This window comes from Monopterus albus, unplaced genomic scaffold (assembly GCF_001952655.1).
Source record: "Monopterus albus unplaced genomic scaffold, M_albus_1.0 scaffold3.1, whole genome shotgun sequence".
NCBI classification, from domain to species: Eukaryota; Metazoa; Chordata; class Actinopteri; order Synbranchiformes; family Synbranchidae; genus Monopterus; species Monopterus albus.
In genome coordinates this window covers 10,964,532-10,977,880 of record NW_018127883.1, presented here as the reverse complement: position 1 = coordinate 10,977,880, position 13,349 = coordinate 10,964,532, and the positions used below count along the sequence as shown (strand labels likewise).

The following is a 13,349-nucleotide window of genomic DNA, read 5'->3' as shown; positions in this document are numbered from 1 at the left end:
CATGGAGAAGGCGGGGAGTAGGTGGGAGAGGAGGGAGGACTGCACACAAACTACAGTGGCTTCAGAAGGTTTTCACACTTATCAACCCATAATGACAAAGTGAAAACATGTTTTTAGAAATGTTTGCATGTTTTTTTTAAGTCAAACTGAAATTTTTGTTTTACAAAAGTAATCAGATCCTTAATTCTTAATCCCTTTGGTATCAGTTGCATGACTCTTCTCGGCTTAGTCTCTACAAGCTTTGTACATCTGGATTTGGGCAGTTTATCCCATTCTTCTTGGCCATTCATATCATCATTATGGGTTAATGAGTGTAACAGCAGATTTATCGTTTTAAAATTAAATGTACAACACAAGGCATAAGAAGCCACTATAAACATGCTCTTTTTGCGTCCTTGTCTTCCCCAGTCCAACAAGCAGCAAGATAGAGCCATCACCCAAACCCTCACGCCAGTCGCTGAGACAGACACTGCTGGGAGGGAAAGGAGACACCAAAGCAAGTCCACACTCACCCAAACCTGAGCAGGAGAGGAAGAGCATACACAAAGGTAGGAAAAGAGGCAGTAAATGTGATATAGTGTCTTTTGCCTAGTGTCTCTTGCCTCTCTGAGCCCAACACTCAATGAAGTCCTTGTATCTTCTTATAACCTACATTGTAATATAAAGAGTTTATTATGTGTGTATATACAGTACTGCACTTCAGTAATAAATAGGGGTTGAAGTGAAGTACTCTTCCCTCCTCTTTAGTTACTTTCTCATTGTACTGTGTGTCCCACTGTGCATGCAGATGACACCAGCCCTCCCAAGGATAAAGGAACATGGAGGAAGGGCATCCCAGGCCTGATGAGGAAACCTTTTGAGAAGAAGCCGTCTCCAGGAGTCACGTTTGGTGTGAGACTGGACGACTGTCCACCTGCACAAACCAACAAGGTCTGTACTCATTCTATTTGCAATTAATAAATACAGTGGTGCAGAAAATTCTTGTGGTTTATAAAGACATTATCTGTTAAATTTGTTCATTCATTTTATGATTGTGAGACTTGGTTAATCTGTTTTTGCTCTTTAAAGGATAAGTGGGGGATTTTTCAAGTTGATCTGGAAACAGTATTGATGTGTCCATAAATGATAGGTTTAGTCACTGTAACTTTTCTAATCTCTACACCAAGCCTGAAGCTTTCCCCCTGGAATGCAGATAGGTTTTTAAGAAACTGGAGACAAAATACATAGCCCTTGTTTGTTTGTGCAAAACCTCACTCCAAAATTTATCTGAGGCTCGACTGGAGTTTCAGCCATGCCTCAGATAATCTGAGTCTGTATCTTTCAAAGCTACAGTCTATTTATGACAAATTTCAATACTGTTTTAGGATCAACTTGGAAAAACCATGAACCTATCCTTTACCGGTCCTGCACACAACTCTTATATAAGTCCACATAAGCGGAGTCATGGAAACATGTTTTTAGAGACACGCAATGTGCTTTCCTTCAATTCTTTATCTGGAGCGTCTGATCACCAACCAATATATGATAAAGGGGCGTGTCTGTCCATAAAAGGCTTGCTCAAAGGATGTGTATCCTCACTTATACAAGACTTGAGATGTATCCATAGTCTTACACTGCTGTGTGTCCAACAAGTTTTCTTCCTTTATGTGTCCTCTAGTTTGTGCCTCTGATTGTGGAGGTGTGTTGTAAGCTGGTGGAGGAGAGAGGGCTGGAGTACACAGGCATCTACAGAGTCCCAGGCAACAATGCTGCCATCTCTAATATGCAGGAGGAGCTCAATAACAAGGGCATGAGTGATATCGATATCCAGGATGATGTGAGTGCCACTATTGATCCACAGTTGCTTTAATTAAACTCCCCTTGGAGTCTCAAGTTCTTCACAGCTTTCCCCACTGTATTACGGACAAACAGAACTAAGATTTTTCTAGCAGTCGGTTGAGCTAGATATGTGCACATAGAACACTCGGACAGAAAGGTTTGGACATTTGCCAGTTTGTAGTCCTCACAGTGATGTGTCATTTATAGCAAGCAACTCATGTCTGTGGATGTGACAAAGAATTCTTCTCCTCGTGTAATAAATTTCCAAGCTAATGCAAGTTGATCATCTCATGTTTTACAGAAATGGAGGGACCTTAACGTGATCAGCAGTTTGCTCAAGTCCTTCTTCCGCAAACTGCCAGAGCCCCTGTTCACCAATGGTCAGTTATTTGTTCAAGGATGCCACCTAGTGGCCAAAAATGAGAACAACAAACCAGTTCAAAATTGACTGCATTACCTCCAGCCTTTGAACAAAATGTTTATTTCTGTTTGCAGAGAGATACGCAGACTTCATAGAGGCCAACAGAATAGAGGATTCAGTGGAGAGACTGAAAGTGCTTAAGAGGCTGGTGAGAGGCTTTGACAGTTCATTTCATCCCTGTTTTTGGACTGTCATTTATCCCTTATTTGTTATACAGCATATTATTTTTATTTTTAATTAATTTCTAAAGAATTTGGGTGTTAGTTTCTTCTTTGCGCCATGTTAGGATGTTCTTATGAAATGTAAAATTAATCAAAGACCATTCATTTTTGTCCCTGCCAGTTCTATAATGTTCTGTTTCATCACTGTTTCCTCACAGCTTCATGAGTTGCCAGATCATCATTATGAAACCCTAAAGTTTCTCTCAGCTCATCTAAAGACTGTGGCTGAAAGCTCAGAGAAAAATAAGGTGTTTAACATAATCTTTGTTTTCTATTAGTCTCATTTAAGCTTTACTGGAGGATTACTAATTTTTTTTTTTTTCATTTATGCCAGATGGAGCCGAGGAACTTGGCTATCGTGTTTGGTCCCACCCTGGTGCGTACCACAGAGGACAACATGACCCATATGGTGACGCACATGCCAGACCAGTACAAGATAGTGGAGACCCTCATTCAGAATGTGAGGATCAGGCCTGTCAGTGTTGTCTTTGTTGAATCCCACATTGAAAAAATACAAAGCTTAATTTCTCATGCTTCTTTTCTAGTATGACTGGTTTTTCACTGAAGATGGAAATGGAGATCCAGTGGTGGGTACAGGCACTGCTGCTATAAAATACTTTTCTTTCAGCTCTGTCTTGTCTTACATTTGACTTTAAGCATCTCTGGCTGAATCCAGCGTAATTTATTCCTCCTTCAGGGGCAATTTGAGGCAAGGGTTCTGATCTGTAGTTGATCATTCTCTTATTTTACCATCATAAATTCCACCTCCTCCATGGTAGCAGATGGGACATGAGCCAAAATTAAAACTCAAAGTACAAATACAACTTCACTTCTGGTCACTACTATGCAGAATCTGGTTCCAAAAATGCAAGATGGCGGCCACTGTATTCATAATATTTTGGCTTCAGGCAAGTGATGACACCATGCCTATCATACATATGTCAATGAATTTTACCTACAATTAGTAACTAATTATATGTATCTTTCCAGGAAGCATCTTAGGAAATAAACTAGAATTTACAGACCTGTAAAATAAAGTGTTACCAATGTTTTCTAAGACAAAAGTGTCTCCTGCTTTTAATGTGTTGTAATGTTTAATGCTCCTGCAGACTGTATCTCAGGAGGAGAGCGCGGTGGAGTCTCAGCCCGTCCCGAACATCGACCACCTCCTCACCAACATCGGCCGTACGGGCACATCTCAGGGTGAAGTATCAGGTAACACGCTGCCTTTGGCAGACCAGCTCTTTGGTGGGTTAACCTTTCTCTACCCTTTCACGGCTGAGCACTGTGGTCAGAGGGACCGGTGGTAAACTAGTTTCAAATGTTGATGACAACGCAGCTTTTTCCCTAGGCCAAGCTTCCCCTGTGCTTCTCTGGCTCTTGCCATTAGATAGAAATGTCTATGGCTAACCATGAGTCCAAATGCCTGTGGTGGGTTCAGCTGGCAATGTGTTGCATCACTCAGTGGATGCAATAAAATGTTGTGCTTCTTCATTTAATTTAAGAGATTTATCCTTCCTACTCAGTATTTTATCTGTTTTAAGAAGACTTAGATGTTCCCTTCCCTTTTTAACCACCCCTCTGCTTCCTACCTACTGTTGCACTAATACAGCATGTTCTTTCCAACGTCACAAACTAGATGTTTTTACAGTGAAAGGCGACCTCTGATTCCTCTGTCTCTAGTGAGGCTCTGTCGGGTGTCCTAAGGGCTTTCCCAGCATTCACACATACTGATCTTGACACAGGCCAAGTGGGAGGAGTCTGTCACACCATGATGTCACTGATGGACTCTATAATGTCCATGATGGACAGCTGGAACTGTAGGATGAAGAAGGATTGTTGCCCCCAGTGTAGCTGCCTAGTCTGCAGGAACCCGCAGTTGTCTTAGGCACAAGAAATGCCAGAGAGAAAAAGAGGTGTTAAACAAAGAAACCGTGATGAAAAGGGGAAGTGAAGTGGCTACACGGTACTGTACAGTGTCTGATACTGTAGGTTTTCTGTTAGAGTACACCTAACACAGGCCGGTGCTACTGTCTGAAAGGCTCTCCGCTGTCTCTCCTCACTGTCCTGCAAGCTTGCCCACAGGAGAGATAGCATGGTACGGTTTCAACGTCATCGGTCAGTGTGCACCTGCATATTGTGCCATCATTTGTATCGTAAGGGGTGTGTAGGGGGGCTTGGCTGTGTCACACAAACAAAAGCAAAATTTTAGTTAAAAACTAAAAGCACATATGATCACAGAGCAGGTGAGGACTGATTATAGGTTTTCCTTGCTGACACTCTTCTTTCCACATAGTGTCCTCTCTCTTCATATAGCTAGCCCCTCTGTGACCCCCCTTTTATTTCTCTTTTATTTCTTCCATAGCCGTCTCTGTCATCATCCTGTCACTGCCTTGGCAGTTCATGTCACCACCACATACTGCTTCATCACTTCAGCTGAAAGAAAATAGGAAATCAAGAATCTGTGTATTTGTGGGGTTTGGCTTTCAAACTGTAATACTTTATTGTAATAACAGAAATGTGTCTGTAGCACTGAGTGCTGAATATCGAGACAACATATTAATTTGTTTACTTATTTTTTGGTAGATAGGTTGACTTTCTCCTACACAAAATTAGGCTTTTATTTAGACTCTCCTATAATCTTTCCATTTTTTCCCGTTGAATACTGAATAGTTTCACCTCTTCACGACTCTTAAACATTCAAATTAAAAGAGGCGGAGATGGAAACATATCTTCCTCACAGGTGGAAGACTTGTTATTATGGAACAAGATTTGGTGATTCTTCAAATAAAACTAAAGGAGTCAATGTTCCTTTAGAGGCTGAAAAATTTCTTTTACATCTTTAACCTCTAGAGTCCTGAGCTTTGGAAACCCAAGCTGTGCGGTCCTCATATGAGGACGCAGGGACTCTAGAGGTTAAGGTGCAGTGTGTTCGATTTCTAGTGGTAAGGCTACAAATTGCAACGTTCAGCAAGGTTCCCATAGATCATGTTAAACAGCCCTCCAAGTCGTTTCACAGCAGTTACTGTATATGAAGGACTCGGGAAACAAGTGCGGCTGACTTGACCAAGCAAAAGCCAACGGCGGCTCACTTGACCACGGTGGGTTACCATGTTCTTCATGTTCTAGCTAAAGCTGTCAAACAAAAACTTGCATTTAGGTTAACTTTACTCGTTGGGCTGAATTACCTGTTCAGCATAAAACAAGCAGTTGGAATCATGCTGTCTGCATTTTTCTTTTGTGGTAAAATATAACTTTGATCCTCCATTTCTTCAAAGTATAACTCTTAAACTCACAACAATGCTTTTCTCTAGTTTCTAATGTTATTTCTTTTTCGTCTTCTGAGCATCTCCAAATCCAATCTGCTACTTCAATGTGAAAAAATGAACACTCTAGGGCCAGTGTGTGGTTTGTCCATTCTGGTTACAGTAAAAACCATGGCGGCCTCCATGATAGGGGACTTGCTCGTATGTAGATATAAAAGGCTCATTCTAAGCTATTGAAAATGCAAAAATTAATAAATTCTTCTAAATCTTACACACTGCACCTTTAAATAAAATAAAAAACACAATTGGAGCATTAAAAAGTTTGTTGTGGAGATGTTTTTCACAGAACATCAATTATGATGGGTTGAAATATAAACAAAGTTGGGCACTGAACATTGTTTTGGTATCAGCTATAGCATTAGACAGTTTAAAATTGTACCAAGCCTGTGATTTCAGATGTCTTTATGTTACAGGATTTATGTGTGTATAACTCTTTAACCAAATCAACCACCATCTTTGTGTTGCATGGCACATTCTCTGCTCTGTTGCTCTGCTGCTGTTAAGTGTATTTGTTGTGCTCATTGCTGAAGATGCACTCAGTATGACTAAGAGCAAAGATTCAAATTGTCTCCACATGACTTGGTGTGTGTTCGAGCTGGGAAAGCGCGTCACATGCCATGTAGATGTGGACCTGAGTGTAACACGGTGCGCTGCATGGCCTTCTGTCTGCTCACTTGTCATCACTGTGTTCTGTGTTGTCACTCTCCACATGGTTCTTCTCATCAACACGGCTCTCTTCTCCTTCCCCCCCAATTCATTTTCCGCTGTTGCACTTTCTAGATTTCATTTTTGCTTTAACATCACCTAACATGTCCTTCTCTTCTCTCTTACCTGCAGATTCACCAACTAGTGACTCAGCTAAATCAAAGGTGAGTGTGTATGTCCAGTGGTAGCCCTCTCAGGCCACTGCTAGTGTAGGATGAAGGGAGGTAGGTGATGAGTCTAGATCAGCATCAGATTAAATTTACCACAGCCCGCACAAAAGAGGTTGTTTCACCAAAATCAGTAGCCAAAATATTTCATCACCTAACTCTAGTGGTATCGAGCCATACAGATGGTTTTGGTTGTATATGCCTAAGATGTGACTCTTACATGCTTACAATAACAACTTGCTGATGTTCTCCAGGTACAGTATGTCACCGTCTTAGTTTAATGTGTTAGCACGCCAGCCTTTAATAATCAGGCTGTAAGAAAAAATACAGCCAAGGATGATGGGAATGCTCTTAGTTTTGCAAATATTTGAACATATACCAAAGTAACATGCTTTTTGTTTTGCTGGATTTTTTTAAACGTCAGCAATGCAGCTGGATAATGCCAGTCGCACTCTGTTATTTACCAGGCATTCATCACACAATCTACCTAAAAATTGCAGCGTCTTGCTTTGTGATATGCAAATTAACCTGCAAGATAGCTGTTATCTGTAGCCCCTTTTACACAGACCCTCCTCCTTCATGGCAGCTTTTTTCATTTAAGCCCTTTTACACTGAACCTAAAAAAAGCCGGCAAACTGCCGCTCCTGTGTTCATTTAACACAGCTGCTGGAATCCCAGTATTAGAGGCGTGATGCTTATCATGACGCCTGGTGGTCCGTGTATTTTGCGGCCAATCTGAAAATGAAGCTGATCTTTTTTTGATGTACAGTATTTATAAATGGAAATCAGGAATTACAGCAGCCCACTATGTGCATCCAGTTACAGGTCTGTGTATGAGGGCGGCGCTAAGCACAAGCGCACGCAAAGTGCACCTCACCTTGGAACAGCTGCATTTTAGCTGCATCACACAAAATCCTACTGAAGAAAGTGTCCAGACAGATATTGCTGTTGATTGTTGTTGTTGTAAGAACACAGCCTCTTTTGTATTGTGGTGGAAGCAGAAATCTTATAGCTACATATTTACATGGCTAGATACCACAAGGGATGAGTAAGAAAATGTTTTTTGTAATTTGGGTGAAACAGCCCTTTAAGTGTATGTAACAATTAATCTGGTTTGTGCTTATCAGATAAAGCCTACTGTAAACCCACAGCTTTTTATGCCAAAAGTCAACGGTGTCATTAAAAGTCCACACTTATTCCTGCTTAGTGACTCATCAAACTTGTGTCTGAAAAACTCAGAATTCCATAGTTTCTTATGATAAAATGCAGAAGAATAATTCCGAATGTGTCGTTAGTAAAAGCAGCTGCGGTCATCACTGCACCGCTGTTATGTGGCTGTTTCTCTTCATTCCGGGTTTCAGGGATGCTTCAGTTCATGCTGTGCTGCTGCTTCTCTTGCTTCTGCTTTAAGGCTGGCATGGAAACAATAACATGCTCGCTGTCAGTGACACCTGTTAATGTTCTTCTTTCTGTCCACTTCTCTGGTTTGTGGTGCTTCATGGGAGCAGGTGGAGTATAGATTTAAGATCTCAGGCAGGGGTGAAGGGTTTATGTTCACTGTGATGTACTCCTTGTACATCGCAAATACTTATTTTGATGTCCTCTTTCTGCTCTCTCTTCCTCCCGCCCTGCAGGGTTCCTGGGGCTCAGGGAAGGACCAGTACAGCAGAGAGCTCCTGGTATCCTCCATCTTTGCTGCAGCCAGCCGCAAAAGAAGGAAGTCAAAGGAGAAGCCACAGCCTAGCAGCTCAGATGACGATCTGGATGCTGTGTTCCCTAAGAAGGAACTTCCTCTCCAGAAGTTGAACCGCCACAGCCTCCAGACTGTGGCACAGAGCGAGACTCGTTCCAGCTCCAGTGCAAAACTCAGCCTAAAGCAACAAGTGCGAGTAGAAGAGAGGGAGCAGAACGGGAGGACTGTGGAGCTGATGCCTAAAGCCAAGAAAGAGCACAGAAGCTCCTTATTCCTGAAGGAGAAAACACCCCCTAGACACCCCTCACCTTCCCCCTCACCATCCCCAAATACCTCTGGCTCTCACAACATCAGCTACCAAATAGCTACTCAGGGGAAATCATCTCTGTCAGATCCCCCTTCCCAGCTGGATGAAAACACCTCTGACCTCGGGACCATGAGCTCTGGAGCATCAGTGCCACAGTCACGGCCAAAGAAGTGGAGTGCGGGAGCGCCCCCAGATCTACCTGCCGGACTGGGAGCAGGCACAGGGGCATCTGCTGGTGCAGAGGTGAGCTCCATCACCTCAGACTACTCCACCACTTCTTCCATTACATTCTTGACTGGGGCAGAGTCTAGCGCACTCAGTCCAGAGCTTCAGGGTGGGGAGGAGGCAGATGACGAACGGAGTGAGCTCATTAGTGAGGGACGAGCCATGGAGACAGACAGTGAGAATGAGTTCCCGGTTTTTTCTCCAGGGGGTGTCAGCTGCCAGTCGACACCCCGCCCAGAGCAGAGGCAGGAAAAGACTGAAGCAAGAGGTGATGCTGCAGCTAAGGGGAACACTACAACAAAACTGGAGGCACGACGCCTTTTTCCATCACACAAGATGATTGAGTGTGACACCCTCTCCAGAAAGTGGTCCCTGAGACACAAAACAGACAGTGAGTCATCAGTGGAGGGTGTGGCTGGGAGTGGAGAGCAGAGTGAAGGCAGGGCGGAATCTTCTACTCGACTGTCTCGAGTCCTGGAGGTGATGAAGAAAGGGCGGTCGTCAAGCAGCCTCAGCTCGTCCTCACGCAGCGAGTCGGAGCGTCCTGAATCAGCCTGGCACCTTAAACTCACAGAGCGCTTCAAGTTTAGGTTACGCACATCTGCTGATGATATGTTCACCCACAAGAACCGAGCTCTAGACACCCGGGGAAAGAAGAAGAACATCCGCAGGAGACACACCATGGGTGGGCAGAGAGACTTTGCAGAGCTGGCAGTCATCAATGACTGGAGGGAGCAGGGAGGGGTAGACCAGGCAGCTGAAATCTCAGCTCTGGGCCGCCTCAAACCCAGGTGCTCATCTCAGGACTTCTCCATCCAGGACTGGATTGCCAGAGAACGGTGTCGAGGTTCTGAACTTAGCGTTGAGGTCGCACCCAAAGCCGTCCCTGAGGATGATCACATGGGCGGGGGCTGCGCCTGCGGCTGCTGCTGCTGCTGCTGCTGCTGCTGCGGGACCTCCTCCTTCTGCATCCCTGAGTGCACAGCCGCCAACAGAGGGGCACGTTAACAGTAGCGGGCTTCAAGGCAAACACAGAGCCTCCCTTGGGGCAGACGCCCATCCACACAAACTCTCTGGGACACAAGTTGTCCGCTCCCGGTTCTACCAGTATCTGTGAAACGGCAAAAGTCGTCTTGTCTAGTGTGTCTGTGAGGAAAACCTCAGAATGAATGTGGACGAGTGTGCATATTTTAGCTAAGATGACTGCACAATATTTTTTCTACAAAATATGCTTTATGTATCTATTGTACATACTGTGTATAGATTGGTACTGGAATAATGGTGAAGAGATGTTTATAATTTCACTGATATGTGGATTGTACTGGAATACACGCGGAAAAAATTGGACTTCCTTCTGCAAGATCAGACCTACTAATGCAAGAATGTGTCCTTGCTGATATGTGATGTTAACAGGACAGAAGTGGACTTTGAGGATTGTTATACAGCACTAATGAAAAAGCAAAAACTTGACTATTGCTGAAGAATGCAGGAGGGGGAGGAAACATGGTTCATCTGTTTCTAGAATACATGGTATGAAGAATGTATTAGTCTCTTGTTTTTGGACTAACACTAGTTGCTTGTACCAATGTTGTCGTTTTCAAAACAACACATGTATGTGTTTTGTTTTTTTTGCCTGTACTTGAAGTATATGGATATAATTGCAGGCTGCTTTCTGAGCTGGGTGCTGTGGGAAGTTGTTTTTTCACAGTACAGTCACAACCGCCAGATACTAGCTTGATGGACTGGAAAATTATTATAGTTTTATCAAATAAAGACTGAAAACAGTAAAGAAATGCTGATACTATAGTATGTAATGCTTGGTACAGTAGTTTTTATTCCCAAATGTTGTCTTGTTATAGTCCACAGTCAGTCAGTTTTTACTTTTGTTTTTATCTCATAAAGAAAAAGTGCCTCATTTTTCTTTCTTTAATAAATGTTTTTAGGAGAGAACAGTTTCACAGCCATTCCACAGATTTTTTCCCCCTGTTTAGTTAAACTTATAGAAGCATCACAGCATTCAAATTTATCTCAGTGTCTTCTGTTTTGTTTTAAAGAATTTTCCCCCTCTGTATTTTTCAGTAAAATGCATGGGAGAAAAAACTTTGCAGCTGCATGAGATAATGTTTTTCTGAACAATGACCATCTGACCTGTGCACCGCAGAACATGGGTGCAGTGCTCTCCCTCAACAAACACTGGAAATAAACCATCTTTATTATATTCTTGTGCCTGTTTGGTGTCACTGATTCATACTCTAACAACATCTGGAAAGAGAAGAAGACATCAGAATGACTTCATCTGCTCTGATTTAGTGAAAATTGCTTTTCCGCGGTTTCTTCCAGTAATTGAAAAGTACAGTGCCTTGCGAAAGTATTCGGCCCCCTTGAACTTTGCGACCTTTTGCCACATTTCAGGCTTCAAACATAAAGATATAAAACTGTAATTTTTTGTGAAGAATCAACAACAAGTGGGACACAATCATGAAGTGGAACGAAATTTATTGGATATTTCAAACTTTTTTAACAAATAAAAAACTGAATAATTGGGCGTGCAAAATTATTCAGCCCCTTTACTTTCAGTGCAGCAAACTCTCTCCAGAAGTTCAGTGAGGATCTCTGAATGATCCAATGTTGACCTAAATGACTAATGATGATAAATAGAATCCACCTGTGTGTAATCAAGTCTCCGTATAAATGCACCTGCACTGTGATAGTCTCAGAGGTCTGTTTAAAGCGCAGAGAGCATCATGAAGAACAAGGAACACACCAGGCAGGTCCGAGATACTGTTGTGGAGAAGTTTAAAGCCGGATTTGGATACAAAAAGATTTCCCAAGCTTTAAACATCCCAAGGAGCACTGTGCAAGCGATAATATTGAAATGGAAGGAGTATCAGACCACTGCAAATCTACCAAGACCTGGCCGTCCCTCTAAACTTTCAGCTCATACAAGGAGAAGACTGATCAGAGATGCAGCCAAGCGGCCCATGATCACTCTGGATGAACTGCAGAGATCTACAGCTGAGGTGGGAGACTCTGTCCATAGGACAACAATCAGTCGTATACTGCACAAATCTGGCCTTTATGGAAGAGTGGCAAGAAGAAAGCCATTTCTTAAAGATATCCATAAAAAGTGTCGTTTAAAGTTTGCCACAAGCCACCTGGGAGACACACCAAACATGTGGAAGAAGGTGCTCTGGTCAGATGAAACCAAAATCGAACATTTTGGCAACAGTGCAAAACGTTATGTTTGGTGTAAAAGCAACACAGCTCATCACCCTGAACACACCATCCCCACTGTCAAACATGGTGGTGGCAGCATCATGGTTTGGGCCTGCTTTTCTTCAGCAGGGACAGGGAAGATGGTTAAAATTGATGGGAAGATGGATGGAGCCAAATACAGGACCATTCTGGAAGGAAACCTGATGGAGTCTGCAGAAGACCTGAGACTGGGATGGAGATTTGTCTTCCAACAAGCCAATGATCCAAAACATAAAGCAAAATCTACAATGGAATGGTTCACAAATAAACATATCCAGGTGTTAGAATGGCTATGTCAAAGTCCAGACCTGAATCCAATTGAGAATCTGTGGAAAGAACTGAAAACTGCTGTTCACAAATGCTCTCCATCCAACCTCACTGAGCTCGAGCTGTTTTGCAAGGAGGCATGGGCAAAAATTTCAGTCTCTCGATGTGCAAAACTGATAGAGACATACCCCAAGCGATTTACAGCTGTAATCGCAGCAAAAGGTGGCGCTACAACGTATTAACTTAAGGGGGTTGAATAATTTTGCACGCCCAATTTTTCAGTTTTTTATTTGTTAAAAAAGTTTGAAATATCCAATAAATTTCGTTCCACTTCATGATTGTGTCCCACTTGTTGTTGATTCTTCACAAAAAATTACAGTTTTATATCTTTATGTTTGAAGCCTGAAATGTGGCAAAAGGTCGCAAAGTTCAAGGGGGCCGAATACTTTTGCAAGGCACTGTAAACATGTACGTGAAAAAATATGTGTTAAATATCAGTGAGGTACAGGAGCCTGTTGAATCGCAGTGAAGGAAAAAGAACTACTCCACTTCTTTACTTAAGTAAAAGTAGCAATACCACAGTGCAAAAATACTCTGTTAGAAGTAAAAGTGCTCATTACGCAGCATGTATATCATATTATTGGATTAAAAGTATTAATGTACGTGCACATCACATTTAATGTTGCAGCTGGTAATATATACATATACAGGTGCATCTCAATAAATTAGAATATCGTGGAAAAGTCAATTTATTTCAGTAATTCAATTCAAATAGTGAAACTCGTGTATTATATAAACTCAGTACACACAGACAGAAGTAGTTTAAGCCGTTGGGTCTTTTAATTGTGATGATTTTGCTCACATTTAACAAAAACCCACCAATTCACTATCTCAATAAATTAGAATACCTCATAAGACCTATAAAAAACATTTTTAGTGAATTG

At 42.3% G+C, this 13,349-nt stretch overlaps 1 protein-coding gene across 1 annotated transcript in view; it reads left to right on the top strand.

Annotated features, from left to right (window-relative positions):
• The window catches only part of arhgap21a (Rho GTPase activating protein 21a), a 38,917-nt gene extending 27,821 nt beyond the window's left edge, over positions 1-11,096 (top strand). Inside the window, 12 exon segments of the mRNA XM_020597905.1 lie at positions 396-548; positions 788-930; positions 1,658-1,816; positions 2,120-2,198; positions 2,314-2,387; positions 2,619-2,708; positions 2,795-2,920; positions 3,006-3,047; positions 3,570-3,675; positions 6,624-6,655; positions 8,293-9,807; positions 9,809-11,096. Of these exon segments, the coding sequence (XP_020453561.1) occupies positions 396-548; positions 788-930; positions 1,658-1,816; positions 2,120-2,198; positions 2,314-2,387; positions 2,619-2,708; positions 2,795-2,920; positions 3,006-3,047; positions 3,570-3,675; positions 6,624-6,655; positions 8,293-9,807; positions 9,809-10,000 (2,711 nt within the window). The 3' untranslated portion in view covers positions 10,001-11,096.
• The last annotated feature ends 2,253 nt before the right edge of the window (positions 11,097-13,349 follow it).